We start from the raw sequence: 17,163 nt of genomic DNA on the forward strand, positions 1-17,163 counted from the left end.
ATAAAAAGAATTTCTCTTCTGATCCTATTTCCTCTTGTTTTCTTAACTATTGCTTTCATAGAAATTATGAAAGAAAAAATTAATATAGATGAGAATAGCATTACAAAATTATATTCTTAACCATATTTTAACATCATTTTTCAATACGTGTGATATTTTCAATAACATAATCGATAACGTAAGAAGAAATATGATTAAATATTTTTTAAATTATAAATATAGAGTTAAAAATATCAAGGGTAGATGACTAACTATAAAGATAATATATAATTAGCTCTTAATCTAATGACCAACCCTTTTCACAGGGTAAACAGTGCACGGATAACTAAACATGTTTGGTTAGTGTCCTCCACGGCTGCAGTTCCAATCGAGTCGGGTCACTGCATTGACTTCAGTTGACCAGGTCAAAGAGAGAGGACAACTGACCACGCCACTCAAATTACATGGGAATGCAAGACAACACCATCAAGTATGTCGAAGGTCAAAGAAGCCGATGACTACGGCCTGGAAGTTGCCATGGCAAATCTTGGGACCCATGTCGTCTAAGTTTGTGCCAAGTTTCTTCTGCTGCTGCTGCTGCATTCTCCACAGCGAGTCGCTTTTGGAGCTCCAGCGGAAGAAGAGGTCACAATCTCACCAACTGTTTGTTGGTGACAACCATAGCAGTTAAAACTGTAACTTTGGACAATCATTCATTGATGATGCATTCATCCTCCTGTTTCAGATGCCATCGCAGACCATGTTTCTGTCAGAAATCAAACCGTTGCATGTTAGATAGCCAGTCAATCCATGCATCAGACTTGACACAGTACCACCTACAATGATAGATCACCTGTATAGCTAGCTGTAAGGCCATAAGAAAAGGATGACTCAGTGCACAAGGCTTTTATTGATTTGTCATGTTAGGAGAGTCATTGTATACATCACAAAGCAAAGAAAGAGAAAGAAGAAACTCTAGTAGTTAATATCAACCCTAAGCACATTCAGATCTTTCAGCAATGATTAATTCATATACAGGTCGTACAACTAAAATAACAAGACAACAGACTTGAGTAGTGAAAGTTCTTTTTCTTTTAGATCAGGTGAAGGACTGGCTAAAATCCAGAGGGTCTCATTGAAGGGACTAAATCTAGGAAACAGCAGTTCCAGCTAGAACTGAGCTGTCTCATCCACTGCAATTAAGGCTATGCAGCATCCGTGTATCTTCTTACTGCATTAATAATTGATGTGTGTACATCTCCTACTAAACATTCAGATCTTCCTTCCCTGATAGGTGCCATGGTTCTCTGAACTAGAACAAGCAAATTATTGGAAGGGGCCTCCAGTAAAAGAAAAAGATAATTACAAGTGGGGCACAAGGCTATATGAAGACAGCTGTATGTAGATATGGAAAAGACATCAACATCTCTTGGAAATTTAATGATAACTAACTAGGAAACATAAAAATCTTGGAAGCACAAAAGAAAAAGAAAAAGTCCTCATGCAAATAAATAGGATCAGGTTGAAGGTGAAGCAAACCAATATGAAAGAGTTACCAAAGTGTTTATAACATTCTTTGCCACAAAGCTTTGTTCTGTCAAAAAAGATGCAGCTATCAGATCAAGTAGTTATTTTGTTTTGGATCACAGGAGTTCCACCAAATAAAAAGATAATCAAAGAAGAGGAGTAAGTGAAGCACAGTGGGTAAGCTTACATAACCTATTAGCAAGGATAATAGGTGAAAGAAGTTAAACATATGTCAATCCCTGAAAAGGTCATGGTATTGCTGTCTCTTTTTTTGATACTCCCCCAGAAACTCTTTTATATCTTAGCTTTATCTTTTGCAATAAACTCACCTGCATATATACAATTGGGTTCCAATAATAATATAAATAGATTGGGTTCCAATAATCATATCTTTAGCAACCGAAAAAAATAAGGACATCATGCAGGACATGGAGTGCCTCAATAATAAGTATATATACACAGTTTCTAACATTGTAAAATGATAAAATTGTTGTAGTTCTTAACATAGTATCGAAATGAAGGTTGCTTTCAGATCAAAAAGAAAAAAAAGGAAAAGAACCCAAATGGAAAGCAAATATAGCAGACAAAATTCTGATCCTTAACAATTAAAATGATTAAAATGTTATATAACTTGCGGAGTTCTAACCTTCATGCCACATCTCAGAAAATGTCAGAAAGCCTCGAGAGACACAAACCTGTAAGATGGACAGCAAACTTGCTGAAAGCCTGGCAGTGGCAGGACTCATAGATGTCATTTATGCACTCTGTCGAATAGCTATATCATTCTGCTGTGATAAGTCCATGAAAGAAAGTAAGGACAAAGGTTTATTAGCTGAATGATTTCGCAATGGTATGATTGCGTAAGAGAAAGAAACCAGAGAAAGGTGGAGTAACTCCCTCTGCTATAAACAACCAAACATGATGTCCTGGAGCTTGCTGTAATTACACCTTTTCCTCCTCAGCCTATTGAATTGCTTGGTCGATGCCGCCTTGGATGAACGGTTGTCATGAGAATAATTGAGGAGTCCCCATAGTGTAAGTGATGCAATAACCTGGTCCTCTGATGCAGCATGAGAAGTAATCCACTGTGAAGGTACATTTCTCGAGCACTGTGGGTAAGAATTGACCAATATTAGACTTGTGATGCATATCAATATATCCATTACAGATGCCTTAAACTATTGTAATAAATTAATCCTTCTCGGATCATTTTCATCTCAGGAAATTGTTCTCACAGAGAGAGAGAGAGAGAGAGAGAGAGAGAGAGAGAGAGAGATTATTCTGATTTCTTTATCAGATGTAGCATTGGTATACTGAACATCTTATTTCTGCAAATGAAATCAGGAGAATCAACATATGATGGAACTTCCTGTACAAAAGTGTAAATGATGAAATTTTTGCAATAGAAAGGTAATGCAATCAGGTGAAATATATGGAAATCACAACAAACTAGAGAGTGATCCAAGGAAATCACATGGGAGGAACAAAAAGCTTTGTGAAGATGTATGTCTAGGTGGTGGTCCAGGACAAAGTGGTGTGGATATGATATCCTGATTACCCAGCAACAGTATTAGGAGCTAAAAGGCCAATTCTACACAAGCCAAAGCTACAGATTATGGGAAGCATGATGAGAACCATAAACCAGGACAAAACGATTGACCAAAAGTGCCTTTGTGTGGCAATTCCCAAAGATACTTGCTCATATACCGGTTATAATCAGTTAGAACAGATGTCATTTTCAGTTTATGATTACCATTTATTTTCCAATCAACTTAGAGTTGGACATTCTTTGTTTAATTTATGCAGGTATAATAGAGCTTTTTGCCTACATGAAAGCAAACACAGGTCACTTTCAAAGGATCAATTCTTCTGCATAAATAATTACTAGAGGATGTCGTGTTCAATGGATGCTCATGCTTGAAAATGAGACAATAAAGTTCTCAATGACATCAACTTGCAGTGTTTTTGATAAGGATAAGGTTAGACTATTCTGCACATGAATGCAACTCCTATTGCTTTTCTCTTTTCAACCAGTTCACATTTCCAAGGTTTGTTTATGTAGAAGAGACGAAGTTAAGCTGTTGCAATTTTTATTCAACTACGGTTTAAAGTACATATCATGCCATCCAAGTTAATATCTGACCCAATCAAGCCTAAAACCTTGCTACTGTTCACATCAGAAAGGGTAGTGAAGTACCAGAAAATATACCTAATTACTCAATAATTTTTTTTACCTCTAGTGGTAATCTGCAATCACAATTTAGAAATTTCATCTGATGCTGTATCTTATATTTAGCCTGGAAAATGCTAAGAATTATGTCATGCTCATGGCAACAATTTAACTTCAAAATTTTAACCTAGCAGCTTAATCACTATGTATGCCTCTGTCTCAGATTTGACACTTCTTGGAATTATCCAAGAACTATCTTCTTCAATTGCCATGCTACATTACCTAGCACTCTTGTTCTCATACTTTTGATCGGTTCTGTGGACAGTATATGTGCACCATCATATGACATCTGAACTCCATAACAAGCATCATTGTCGGTGGACACAAAAGTTGTGTGACATAGAACACTCTTGATGACTACCATTCTGTTCCCTTTTAGCTCAAGAAAACTTTTTTCTTTTTCTTCTCACTCACTCTTGAGAAAATGATATCCTCATTTAACTCCTTCCTTGAGTGCAAACATGTCCATCCTTTGTAATGTAATAAAATCAAGACTTATTCCTCAAAAGAAAAAAAAAGCTCAGTGCTGTAATGTAAGACCACGATGATTATAAATTCATTTAGTTCTACACTCAAAGCAATCCCAGGATGTGTCTTGTTATTATCTTACTGGCTCCACACCTGCCATGAGTACCAAGTCATAGGAGTTTCTTCATTCGCTAGTTAATTGCACTAGTAAAGCCCAGCACCAACCTTTGCGTGAAAGAGTAGCTAAGCTTTTATTGATTACAGAAGAACCTTAAATGACATTCTCCCTTTCATCATGAGATGCATAAACAAAAGATGAAGCACAATTTCATGTCAGCAATACATAACTAACTGAAGCACTCTTCAGACAGAAAAAAATAAAAGAGAGGTCGGAGGGTTCATGCAGGAAGAAGCCATAAACATAGAGATGCAACATGTTAGAAAGACATTGATATCTACATTATCTTGTAGGGCTAATTAACAAGTCCATGCCCTGCGTGCTGCCAAGACAAGTTCTTGAGGAATTAAGTGGTTGGTCCCAAGAAGCTCTTCCCCTCCTCATTTTTTATCACACCATGCTCTGCACCAACCCTTCATTCATCCAACTATAACTCAACAAGAGGAGACTTACTAAACTTTAATTGATATACATAAACCTAACACCCAACCACATGTTTAATGCAGCATATATAGAACGGGGATTAATCGACAATATCAGAAAGTCTGGTCATATGTTATAGGTATATGAAGTGAAAGTCGTTTGGATGCCAAAGGGTGCATAAGATATAATTTGGACCAATTTCTTGCCTGCTAAAAACATGCACTCTATGGATCATGGTTGGCGAAGATTTTTTTTTTTCTTTTGCTTTATCCTTTGAAGTTGAGAGGGGTGAAGTACTAAGAATTGGATGTATCCCTGATGCCATATTATACTGAGTCCTTGTTGTTTTGCTCCCCATCAACCCTCCAACAAGTGAAGACCAAACACCCAGCAGCTTCCAAACTAATAAGAACAAACCCCTTACCAACTCATATGATTAATGCCAAAATTCAGTACACTCAGTGACCACAGGTAAAGATTGCAATTTCACCATTTGAGCATGAAAAGCCTATAATTCCTCTAACCTTGTGACAAAATCAAGAAAGTGAAAAAAAGGTCTATAATTACTCTCAAGATATTCTAATAGTATAAAATTAAGCAAAGCTAGCTGGTAAAAGCTTGCATAGTTTCGGAATAATTAACCATATTAATTGTTCTAATCCAAAACTACCTTACAAACATAAGATAAATTTATATTCTAAAGATGCTAAACACTAACTTAACCCTTCTTAATCCTATACATCTGTGATGGATCATAAAGATAAGAATCACAGGCATTAACAACAACAACAGCAACAATATTATTATAGAAGACATTAAGGTGAATCTCATTTTTAGCGTCTAGCTAATAACCAAACTTGCTATGAATAAAGATACAAAATAACTAAATTAGGCAGCTTCACGAGAAATGAAATGCCAGGATAATTATTAAACCCCAAGTAATTAGAAATATAAGGACGAACTTACCCTTTTATATTGTTTTCTTCTTTTTTTCTTGTAGAGACCGGCCTTCAGCCATCCCATCTCCATCGTGCGACCACCAGGGCGACCCTACCGATACCGTCGGTGGCCGCACAACCCGGAGTGCTCCCACACGTGCGAGCCCGTCTCAATTCCTCGCCTATTCCTCGCCGCATGCCCTGCGCCGGCCCGAACGAAGCACGCCCCACTTTCCTCCCACTTTCTGTGGCACATACCCTTGTCTCCGATCCCGACCGTTCGTATCTCATCGAACGGTTGATACAGTGCCGTACGGGAGTAACCCCCACGAGGCCTTGCCAACGTTCGCCGTGTTGACGCCCACAACCTGCGCGGCGTCCTCCCTCTATTTAAGCGACGCGAGTATGTCTTCGCTTCCCCAAGTCGAGACCTCCTCCTCCTTTCCGTCTCAGATAAACCCGGTCCGCATCGGTTTGGTCTTGTTCTCGCTCCGGTAACGATGGCGTTTGTGGACTCCGACAAGCTCAGCTACGAGATCTTCTCCATCCTGGAGAGCAAGTTTCTCTTCGGCCTCGACGACCACAACAAGCTCCTCTTCCCCTCCTCATCTTCCCCCTCCTCCACTGATTCACCCCGGACCCCCGCGGGTGCCGCAGGAAGGGTCCGGATTTTGTCCATCGATGGTGGAGGCAGCCCCTCCGACGCATTCCTCGCCGCGGCCGCCCTCGCCCGGCTCGAATCTTCCCTCCGCCGCCACTCCGGTGACCCATCCGCCACCGTCACCGAAATGTTCGACGTCGCCGCTGGGTCTGGTGCCGGCGGCGTCCTCGCCGCGATGCTCTTCACCAGGGGTCACGACGGCCGCCCCCTATTCTCTGCCGCCGACGCGCTGCAGGTCCTCCTCGCCGAGAGCCGCCGCCGGGGCGACCGGGGTTTCGCTTCCAAGAGGGGCTTCCTCCGTGGGGTGTTCCGGCGACCGGGGGGTTTTCTCCGGCGGATCTTCGGCGACGCGACGCTGAGGGACACCATCAAGCCGTTGCTGATACCGTGCTACGACCTCGCGACGGGTGCGCCGTTCCTCTTCTCGCGGGCGGACGCCGTGGAGGCCGATGGGTACGACTTCCGGGTGTGGGAGGTGTGCGCCGCCACGTGCGCCGACGCGGGAGCCGCGGCGGTGGAGCTGCGGTCGGTCGACGGGCGGACGCGAGTCGCCGCGGCGGGCGGTGGAGTGGCGATGGCGAACCCCGCTGCGGCGGCCATGACGCACGTGCTGCACAACAAGCAAGAGTTCCCCTTCGTCGCCGGAGTGGAGGACCTCATGGTGGTCTCCCTCGCAGCCTCCGCCGTGGCTCCCTCCGCAGCGGGGACCGCAGGGCTCGTCAGGATCGCCGGCGAGGGCGTCGCCGACATGGTCAGTAGACACCTCTCTCCTCTCGCGTCTTTCATCAGTGGCCAACGAACCCAGTCCAAAAACTAATCATCACCGATCTTATCGTCAAAACAATCTGTGATCAAAAGATTAGACGGTCCCGATTAACCTTTTATCTAACTAACTAAATATTATTCCATTAAAGTTCCTTATAATATATATATATATACACACAAAAAATTTGGAAAATAAATAATATAGCATATATATCCCTTCAAATATTAGAAAATTTCATATATGCCACTGTCTTTAACACAATAAAATGATGGTTCGTAAAGAAATATATAAAAATATTTACAATATTTCTAATATTTTTGACATCCAATGCAGCATGTTGTTATCGTTTATACTAAATCAAGTGTGTTCTTCCTCTGTAATCTGATCCAGGTGGATCAAGCGGTGGCAATGGCATTTGGAGACTGCAGAAGAAGCAATTATGTACGCATCCAGGTACACTTTCGACTTCTGCTGACAGCAAATCGTCACATCCATTAGATAGCTGTGTTCATAGCTGCTGAACTCAATTTTCCAGGCTAATGGATTCATGTGTGGAAACTGCACGCCAAGGATGGCGAATCCGAAGAACCTGATGGAAGCAGCAGAGGACATCATGTCACAGAGAAACGTGGAGTCGCTGCTCTTCCGAGGGAAGAAGGTCTCCGGTGAGACCAATGCCGAGAAGCTCGACCGGTTCTCGGGCGCGCTCATCAAGGAGGAGGAGAGGAGGAAGAAGAGCCCGATTCCGACGGTGGTAGTAAAGCAAGTGATGACCCCGAGGACGTCGTCAGCGACTAACATCACCACCGCCACCACTGTCACCACCACCACCACCACGTCGACGACGACCACATCCACTTCTCCGGACCATTAGATCGAAATAGAGTAGACCAAAACATAGTTGGCAAGAATCTTGTAACTCTTTTTTTGTGTTGCAGACTTCCTTGGTAGAGGATTTGACATGGGAAGTCAGTTTGTATGAGTTGACCTTGTTGACCAAGGATCGTGCAGGTCGTACCGCAGCTTGTCATGCCCATCGAAATCCTTCTTCGAATGACTTAGTTGATGTTGTTGTGCAAACATAAAAATCACTTCTAGATCATAGTGTTATTGGACATTACTGTCTGCAACTTTGGTTCAGATTCATCGATTTTAACAATACCTGCTTGTTGATCAACAAACATAGGAAAAAAAATCAGTATTTCCCATTAATAATCTTACTATGATATCAAGGCATAATCTAAATAAAATTATAATTTTAAGTGAGAGTCTTACTCGACCAAAAAAGTTATTTTTATGGCTCGAATCTTAACCACCTAATGCACAACATAAAACAAGGTTAGTCACCTTTCTAACCCATGAATTGTTGATGGGCTCAACCTTTGAACTTTCATGAGGCTTGGACGAGTACGAAGCACTTGTGAGCTTGGACAGAGGAGGAGCCACAGCCAAATGCATGAGCGAAGGAAGCTTCTCCCAAGTTGCCTTTGGTCAACTTTGGTCCTCTGATTCCACAGGTACAAATCCAACATGTGGGGACTTAAAAGATGAAGTGCAGGGAGAATCTATATCACTGTTTGATACTCTGTAATCTGTAACAACAGCTCATCAGTTGTTGGCAATTCATCTAAGGAAAGATTAAAACAAACTTGATGACCTTGTTTAGCTCATCTGCCATTTGATTGATATGGTTTACATGTTCTGCTATTATGAAAATTGCGAGATGATTGAAGCCTGTGGATTCCCTCAGATCTTTCTGCGGCTATATAATTTGTGCTGGAACATTGATTTCCTTCTTCATTTATACACTGATGTTATACTGTTGGCATGTGATGTACATGCCATGACAACTCCTTAGTCTTCTGATTAATCTTTAATGTTCTATACATGTATGTTTAAGCCTTGGATTCCTTCTTTGTAGGTAGGGGGAGAGAGCATGCAGCAGATCTAGATCTTACTACAGCTAATTTATGGTACAACAATGTTTTCCTTTTCATTTCTGCATTAAAATTTAACATGCAAACAGCATATTGTAATCTGTGCTGTATGTATTAGACAATAACAGTTGTTGCATAATCATATAGCTACCAGTGGAGTTAATTCTGATAATAATATGATATTAGAAGCTCATGCAATCTACCAATGCTCATCATATTCTATAAGCAGCAAAAATAATACAACCCAGTACAAAAGTTTGAGATAGATGTAAACAAAATTTCTATGATGTGCCTCTTCAATTTTGTGAAATATCAGTCTCATGCATCACATCAAATCAAGGAAACAATTGAAACAAAGTGTACTCCTTTTCTTCAACATGTATATCGTGTTATCCATGGTAGCAAACCTGACCTAAACAGCACTCATAGTTAATTGGAATATGAAACAGAGACCATGCACCAATAAAAGTCTGGTGAATAAGACAAGATTGCATGCCTGCTCATCACATGGATAGATGTGTTCCAAACCTAGTAGATCGTAATCAATGATCTCTCTTAACTGGTTCTGTGGCTGGCACCTGGGAACTTGTGGCCTTAAATTAGCATAGTCAAGCTGCAATTGTTATAGTGTTCACCTCCAAAAGAATGAAAAGACACCAGTGGAAGCTGCTGCAGAACTTTCTTGGTAACTAACCTTTAGTCAACCCTGGTCTCGAAGATTCCGCAGCTGACACCTCCAAGAGTAAAACAAACCTATTTGTGTGATCCAATGGACAGAAGGATCTGTGCAGTTTTGCTTCTTCCTATACTTTTGAGCCAAGGTGATAAAGTGTGATGGAATCTCTGCATGCTTACACATCTTATTGGTACAGGGTCTTCTTTTCTGTTTCTGTGAAGTATTTTTGCATGTTCACCATTTATAAGAAAGCTCCTCTCCAATCATGTTTGTCAATGGCTGTAGATCTATTGATCAAAGCATGTTTAGTAAATTGTTCTACTTGCAATGCACATAGCTACTAGGTTCTCAAACAAATAGATGGTAAACATAATTAGGATACCTTGAGCAGTACATAATTGTAGAGGAATCCCCTTCACTTCAGTTGATATTGGAGACCTTTAGCAGTCTCCCTTATCCCTTTCAAAGCCCATTTGCATTCAGCTTGTTCCATGGAAGAAGCCTGAAAGACAGCAGCAAGCAGCCCCTGCTACACTTACTGTAATATCTGATGACACAGCCAGCCCCTGCAACTCCTACACAGCAGATGAAGACTGAAGGGAGACACAGCCAGGCTGACAGTTAAGAAATGCTCATTAGCCGAAAAAGGATGAAACTTAACAACACCAGAAGGGAATTACTGCAAGCTGAGGTGATTTGCAAAGCCTTGTTTAGCTCTTTGGAAAGAGGTTCCTGAGTTAAGATGAACCTATTTCTCAGGATTATCTCGGTGGTTGATGGTTCACATAATGATCATTAATCTACTTGCTAAACTAAATTAACAACTGCAATTATTTACAATAGGAAACTGCAAGAAACTATAAGTATTATTTATCAGTGTTCATCGGGGAGTTTTGTGATGCGAATACACCTTCAGCAACAGGGTAGATTAAACAAAAAACTAACTTTTTTTCTACAAACAACATGAAATATGTTATAGCAATATGAAAGCGAAGTGCCCTGTTAGATATGGTTTGAAACACTTAAACATAGAAAAATCACTGTTTAGCTTGTTTGAAATTTTTTTCAGAGATGAAAAATTCACCTAACAAGCTTATATAAACATTCATGTTTATCACATTTCAGATTTTTGGAAGATGGAGCATTGGTATAACAAATGACATCCTGTGAATAAACATGGAAATACTTGCTATGCCTAGAATTCTAATGCTCTAAAGTTGTTGGCAGAACCTACAGACGGGCTCCTGTAAATTACATCGTGACAGAAGCACAAGTCCCTTTACAAACCTCTCAACTTCAATTGTAATAAGTTAAAATTTAGCTGCTGATACAATTTGAAACATCTTGAAGCCTGACTATGTAGCTTTCCCAGGTGGCCAGAAATTATCTTTGAAGGCTTCTAAACATTCCAAAGTAGACTGAATATGCTTTGATACAGCAGTGTTCAGATTATTCAACCCAGCTCTCTGTACACAAATGTTTGACTTAAGCCTTGAGAGCCTCCAACTTGTTTCTTTCCTCAAGAAGGATATATGAGGTGCAGTGTAGTTTAAACTGTCCTCAGCAACACTCTTCATGGTTGTAAGTGCATAAGATCTTGCAGAATCCAAAGAACCAGTTTTTGTTGTAAAAGCTGAAAACAGGAAAAGTGAATTACAACTACTGCATTGTCTCCCATTTTTCTTTTTCGTGTGTATATTCCATATATTAGTTATTTCTATACATCCAGTAACTAAAACAATGGCAATAAAAAAGAGAGAGTAGTTGTAACAACATATTCATGTAGCATACCTTGTCTTCAGTAAAATTCTTTCAGTTGAAGTTGCTCCTGCTATTTCCTCTCAAATAGGGCTAGATAATGTAGATGCTAGCTCAAGAATATATGTGCATTTTGAATTTATTTCTACTTATAATATAGTTATGCCACTGTCTAAAGCATCTGCTAATGCTCACCACAGAAACACGACATCAGCATTTAACAGTAGCCATGTAATTCTTATCTTAAAGTATTTGGTTAGTTATGACGAAGCCCTTGAAACACATTTCTCCTCTAAGCTTGGCTTAATAGTTGATCCCAAGAAAAAGTTGAAATTAGTTAACATTCTTATTTGATCCAGTATTCCAGCAAATGATTCACAATTCCAATGGGCAGATGTAAAGGCTAAAAATGGATTGTCAATTATTTCCATCCTTACATATACAGTTGAAACAAAGCCCATGGTGATCTACATACTAAAACTCATATCCATGTATATCCATGACAACAGCAAAAAGACTACCACTTAAACTCATCCAATGCTCAGATAAAAAAACAACAATATATGAAAATAAGAATATCATTTAGAGCTATAACAGGGAGATCAAATTGTATAGTATATCAGATGAGTAGACAAAATACAAGATTATTGGCCACAAGACAACCAGAATGATACCTCAAAAACACAAGAGTGATAGATGTTAGGTAGCACAAGCTATAAAATGACATAATTAATTAAAGAAAGAAGATCAATATAAGAACCACCAACATACCATTGTATGCGATTTGGGTAAGGCCATCTTGTGGAAGGCCAATGCCAATGCCAACCAGTGTAATACCAACACTGAATCCTGCACCACAGCCTGCTCCAACATATCCAATGACCTCAGGACCAAAGCCAGGACCCCAACCTACACCGCACCCAATACCTATCCCCATGCCCCAAAAGGTGCCGACAGTAGGGTGCACGGGATTCCATCTCTGGTATCTTCTAAAGAGTCCTTTTATTATCATTAGTAGCTGCAACAAGGGCCAAGAACAGAATGCACATCTTTCAAACAAAAAGAAACTCAAGAATAAAATCATGATAATAATTATGTTAGGATTAATTTAATGAAAGAAATACCTTGTTTTTCTAATAAGATGAATCAACAATATAAGAGAAGAGAGTGGCTGAAAAGAGAATAAATTTATGAATCACAGCAATATTAAGGACTTGTCTAACATATATACAGTCTCCTTGCATCTCCATGACAATTAAAATTATCAGGCTAGATTGACTGAGTTGTCATATAAAGAACTTGATAACCTAAATATATCATTTTTGACACAAAGTTATTTGTTTCTCATGGTGATAATAACATCCATCTATTGATAAATGGTTGTATAGGCATAGGCATTCTACAACTGGGTGTGTATGAAAGCAATATGACTATATATATACCAACATATACATATATATAAATCAATCCTTTGGGCAAGGGATTGAAATTAAACCTAAATGTCCCAAAGGCCAAAAATTTTGAGACATGTCAAAGTAATGGGCGGGGATTAAGTTCTACTGATATACTTCATTTCCAGCACAAAGCAGAAGTAGCAGAGGCTGCAGGTCTATCCACAACGTGACACCCTGCTAATATCTTGAATGTCTTATGTATAACAATTCTTCAAGTCAAATTGTGCACAAAGTCGATTTGACACCTAGAACTAAAAAAACATCAAGGGAACGTTTATTGACAGTGTCTACTGTCTATGTTACAGTAGCTTATTAACTTCCAAAAGTGGACATTAAAGTGAATCATCAAGCAAAATTAGAACTAGAGCTCTCTAGGACAAAGTCTCCTATCTTATCAGGTGAAACAAAGGTTACTGCATCATCCTTGTCCTCCACAAAATTTCACAATAGCATCTTTGTAACAAGACAATCAAAGTAAGACTTTTATGTGACCGAATAAATTATCAAAGTTAATTAAGTGGATTTCATTTTTTCACTCCAATACTTCACAGTCGAAATGAGACGAATAGCAAAAGATCATTCTCCGAAAAATGATATAATACAAATACGAAGCCCAATTTACATCAGGGGAATTTTCAATGAAAATTAGCTTTGTATTAGAAGGACCAATTGCCACAGAAGTGGAACAAAACTAAGGTGGAGAAACAACTTCACCAAACAAAATATTTTCTTTGTGGTGAGGCATTTCAATAACTGATCCATACCCTTCTGATCACACAAGGATTTCGCTTAACCAAAACAAAAGAAAACCAAGATCAGATTAACAATGTAAAAGAAAGCCAAAAAATTCTTCACATCTTCTCGTTACATCATAAAGAAGTGTTTTTGGCGTATTTAAGACGGCTTCATGCGCAGTAAACACCGGCAGGACGCGTAACTCTGAGAATGCGGTGGACAGGAGGAAAAAGAAAGAGATGAAGCCAGAGAAAAATATAATCTACTCACTAGATTTCGATCACCATGGAGATCTCTGTTCTTGGATCCGACTTCGGAGATGTGACAGCTGCAGAGCCGAGCAGGACGCCGGCGGTGCCCCATTTTATCCATCCGCCGCTCGCGTGTTGTTCCTATTCCCATATATTTTGTTTCACGAAAAACGTCCTCGAGTTTCCGATAATTTCCAAATTGCCCCTGATCATGACGTTGTACTCGACTCGAGTCGAGCCTGAACGAGCCCAACTTGTTTCACCAAACCACTCGCACTCACACTCACCAAAACCGTCCTCCTGCCCTTCATAATTTCAGAATTGCCCCTGCCTCGTCACGTTGTAGTCGATTCGAGTCAAGCTTGATCAAGCCGAACCTGTTTCAACAGACTATTCTCTCTCACATACACCAAAATCGTCCTACATTCTTCGATAATTTCTGAATTGCCCCTGCGTCAGTACCTCTCTCTCTCTCTAACGAGAAGGAAAATGAATCTGCATCGACTCTGTATCTTCAAGGAAACCCATCACGTTCCACTTCGCGCATACGTTAGCCCTCGCCCAAAGAACTCCCCGTTACTTTTTCTCCGATCGAAGACGACGACGGCATTGCTTTGCTGGTCGCTTTGGAACTACATCTCCCCCTCGGGTCCAGGTATTCGATGATTCACCTTCTCCGTCTTGGTTCTGTTTAATCTTCCTGTCTTTTGAAGAATTCGGGGATCTTTCTTGTATTTCTTTGTTTTATGCTGCTTAATTAAGCGCAATTCAGTCGGATTTGGTATTAGACCTCGGACCCGACAGCCTTACTGTTCTATTGGCTTCTTTTCTCTTTTATCTCGTCCATTCTCCGTTTGGTTGTTTTAGGAAGAGGAGGAATGTTGGGAGGAAGATTTTCGCATCTATTTTTGTGCATTGTTCTTCTGAAAAATGTATCTTCTTTCGTAGTTACGAACCCTAACTTAACCACGCTTTGTCAACTGATGGAATGAGTGATCCATATAAGTTTGTAATCTATAGGTTTTTTTATTGCAAAATGAACACTTTTGGTTGAGTGACTTCTTGTTTGGAATGGTGAAGTGTAGCCATCGATTGTTGGACTGCATGCGATTCAACTATGCAGGAATGTCCTTGTTTACCCGAGGGGAGCCACTGACGTGCGTTGTGCAATATGCGGCACAACGACTGCAGCTCCTCGACCAGGTACGTCATTTACATCATTCTAACCTAGTTATAATCGTGAAATGTTGCTGATGTGAATTCCTGACATGCATGATTTATTTTTGGTTTTGAATATAAGCCATATGGGCATCAGATACATATTTTAACAATAAACATTTTAAAGTGTTTCTCTGTGCATTGTGGGTCGCTCACCTTCTATATAATCAAAATGTGTTCCTTTGATCTTCTGTATCTGTATCCAACTATCCATGAACGTTACAAGTGCTACTTGCACTTGGATGTTGTTGTTGTGTTACTGATGGTCTCTGCCTCTTAGGTGGTTCAAATCACCAATATTATTAATAAACTACCTATTTGCCTATGGAAGCTTAAATCACGAAATTTGCAGGAATGAAGATTGTTCAGCTTGTATGTAGAGGCTGCTGAACAATGTTGATGTATGCAAATGGTGCGACAAGTGTAAGGTGTTCCTGTTGTGACACCATGAATATGACAGGATCAGGTATTCATTTGTATCTTTTATATGACTGTTTATTAAGCTACTGAACAAGTAGACTATTTTTTTGAATGTCAGTTCAGGATGATCATACAATGGTTCTTCGATGCTTGTTTCTTACAGTGGAGTCCATATGTGCTCTAGGATAAGTCTTGCATCATGCTTTTTTTGTCATACATTGATGTGGACTATAATTTCTTCTATAAAAGTAAAGAAATCTTGTCAGCAATTGAATAATACTATCCATTTAGAACTTGACAATCTGTTACTACTTGCTTGCCTTTTATATTGACTTCAAAGCTGCATTTTCTATGAAACTATAATCGTACTGATAAGATTCTAGGATAATTCCAGTGCATACCACGGATATGAACTGTTGACACTTTCTGATATCTGATGCAAAATATAAAAAGAGAAATTCTTATTTAAATCTCTTAAATTAGTTTTTTAAGTTCCTGGGTTGATTTTCAGCAAATCAGGTTGCTCATCTGAACTGTGTCCAATGTCATCCGATTCTGCTGTACCCTTATGGAGCACCATGTGTCAAATGCGCAATTTGCAACTGCATTACAAATGCTGGGGTATAATTTGAATCCTTCTATAGTTCTTTTGGGTTTAGTTTTCACTATTTTGTATTAATTATTAACCTTCTCTGTTAATAAAGATGCATAATATGAGATTTCCAAACCATGTTGCTCACAGGCCTAATGAACCTACCCCTGTTCCTCCATCAACTTCAGTTGTATGTTCACTTCCTCAAGTCTCTTTTGGTTGTGCAATTTGTTTCATTATTCATTTATATGTTATATGTTTTCTTTTGGTTTTTTTAGCAATCTTCCCGAGCTTCAAACATGACCGTAGTTGTTGAGAACCCAATGTCAGTGAATGAAAATGGCAAACTGGTAAGCTCAATTTTCTTAATTGTCTATGGAGTTTAAACTCTATTAATAATTTTAATTCTTCTATGATGCAGGTGAGCAATGTTGTGGTTGGAGTTACCACCGGGAAAAAATGACAATGGACCAGTTTTAGAATCAATTTGTTGATATTCCAGTTAAATGAAGATTAAGTCTCTTCTTCCTGGAGCTCAGGTTTTTAACAAATGATGGACACAATGCCTAAGACCTGTTTTCTTTTTTTTTTTCTAACTTTTGTAAATGTGCCGTGTCACATGGAAATTTGTTGCATCTGATAGATATGCTACTGCAGTAGCAAGTGATCTCACAATTAATGTCAAATTACATAAGACAATATACTCGTCCTGATGATTGCTTATTTGTTTTGTTGGTTGACATGATAATGGAATTTTGTAGAGTTTCATTTCTTTGGATAGTTTACTACTGTATTGCACCACAAGTTCATTTTAGTAAGGCTCCTTGATTTTCTTGAAACAGTTCTGGATATACTGATTGCCCCAGGTCCGTTTCAGGAAAAACTCATCAAAATGTCTGTTCAATCATTCATCAAAAGCACTAATTATGAAAAGAGGATGTGATGTTTAATT

At 39.4% G+C, this 17,163-nt stretch overlaps 3 protein-coding genes and 1 long non-coding RNA gene across 6 annotated transcripts; 2 read left to right on the top strand and 2 right to left on the bottom strand.

The window, feature by feature from the left end:
* Positions 1 to 356: 356 nt before the first annotated feature.
* Positions 357 to 6,012, bottom strand: LOC108953042 (uncharacterized). The gene is made up of 3 exons (XR_001978321.2): positions 5,772 to 6,012; positions 2,202 to 2,615; positions 357 to 745 (listed from the first exon to the last, which is right to left on the bottom strand). It is a non-coding gene; the product is annotated as an uncharacterized LOC108953042 (long non-coding RNA).
* Positions 6,013 to 6,096: 84 nt separating this feature from the next.
* LOC103989565 (patatin-like protein 3) lies at positions 6,097 to 8,285 on the top strand. The gene is made up of 3 exons (XM_009408445.3): positions 6,097 to 7,155; positions 7,561 to 7,623; positions 7,706 to 8,285. The coding sequence occupies exons 1-3, from the start codon at positions 6,244 to 6,246 to the stop codon at positions 8,042 to 8,044; spliced, it is 1,314 nt and encodes a 437-aa protein (XP_009406720.2). The 5' UTR covers positions 6,097 to 6,243; the 3' UTR covers positions 8,045 to 8,285.
* A 1,169-nt stretch (positions 8,286 to 9,454) lies between these two features.
* LOC103989567 (cadmium-induced protein AS8) lies at positions 9,455 to 14,101 on the bottom strand. The gene is made up of 4 exons (XM_009408446.3): positions 14,001 to 14,101; positions 12,313 to 12,559; positions 10,166 to 11,416; positions 9,455 to 10,070 (listed from the first exon to the last, which is right to left on the bottom strand). The coding sequence occupies exons 1-3, from the start codon at positions 14,091 to 14,093 to the stop codon at positions 11,139 to 11,141; spliced, it is 618 nt and encodes a 205-aa protein (XP_009406721.2). The 5' UTR covers positions 14,094 to 14,101; the 3' UTR covers positions 9,455 to 10,070; positions 10,166 to 11,138.
* Positions 14,102 to 14,498: 397 nt separating this feature from the next.
* On the top strand, positions 14,499 to 16,983 carry LOC103989880 (protein LOL2-like). Of its 3 annotated transcripts, none has more exons than XR_010514544.1 (7): positions 14,499 to 14,636; positions 15,062 to 15,184; positions 15,552 to 15,665; positions 16,131 to 16,240; positions 16,362 to 16,401; positions 16,490 to 16,561; positions 16,633 to 16,983. XR_010514544.1 is itself a non-coding variant. In XM_065189075.1 (7 exons), exons 3-7 carry the CDS (start codon positions 15,593 to 15,595, stop codon positions 16,672 to 16,674), a joined length of 375 nt encoding a protein of 124 aa, XP_065045147.1. In that variant the 5' UTR covers positions 14,502 to 14,636; positions 15,067 to 15,184; positions 15,552 to 15,592; the 3' UTR covers positions 16,675 to 16,983. The 3 variants fall into 3 exon arrangements, 1 of the variants encoding a protein (XP_065045147.1); XR_010514543.1 differs by having other exon boundaries at positions 14,502 to 14,636; positions 15,067 to 15,184; XM_065189075.1 differs by having other exon boundaries at positions 14,502 to 14,636; positions 15,067 to 15,184; positions 16,324 to 16,401.
* The last annotated feature ends 180 nt before the right edge of the window (positions 16,984 to 17,163 follow it).

The sequence above is a fragment of the Musa acuminata genome, chromosome BXJ1-6 (assembly GCF_036884655.1).
Source record: "Musa acuminata AAA Group cultivar baxijiao chromosome BXJ1-6, Cavendish_Baxijiao_AAA, whole genome shotgun sequence".
NCBI classification, from domain to species: Eukaryota; Viridiplantae; Streptophyta; class Magnoliopsida; order Zingiberales; family Musaceae; genus Musa; species Musa acuminata.

Coding starts and splice junctions, on each gene's coding strand:
- LOC103989565 (XM_009408445.3), top strand. CDS start 6,244: ATGGCGTTTGTGGACTCCGACAAGCTCAGCTACGAGATCTTCTCCATC. Junction 7,156..7,560: donor GCGAGGGCGTCGCCGACATG/GTCAGTAGACAC, acceptor AATCTGATCCAG/GTGGATCAAGCGGTGGCAAT. Junction 7,624..7,705: donor GCAATTATGTACGCATCCAG/GTACACTTTCGA, acceptor TCAATTTTCCAG/GCTAATGGATTCATGTGTGG.
- LOC103989567 (XM_009408446.3), bottom strand. CDS start 14,093: ATGGGGCACCGCCGGCGTCCTGCTCGGCTCTGCAGCTGTCACATCTCC. Junction 12,560..14,000: donor TCCATGGTGATCGAAATCTA/GTGAGTAGATTA, acceptor CCCTTGTTGCAG/CTACTAATGATAATAAAAGG. Junction 11,417..12,312: donor TACCCAAATCGCATACAATG/GTATGTTGGTGG, acceptor TCCTGTTTTCAG/CTTTTACAACAAAAACTGGT.
- LOC103989880 (XM_065189075.1), top strand. CDS start 15,593: ATGTTGATGTATGCAAATGGTGCGACAAGTGTAAGGTGTTCCTGTTGT. Junction 16,241..16,323: donor ACTGCATTACAAATGCTGGG/GTATAATTTGAA, acceptor CTGTTAATAAAG/ATGCATAATATGAGATTTCC. Junction 16,562..16,632: donor TGAATGAAAATGGCAAACTG/GTAAGCTCAATT, acceptor TCTATGATGCAG/GTGAGCAATGTTGTGGTTGG.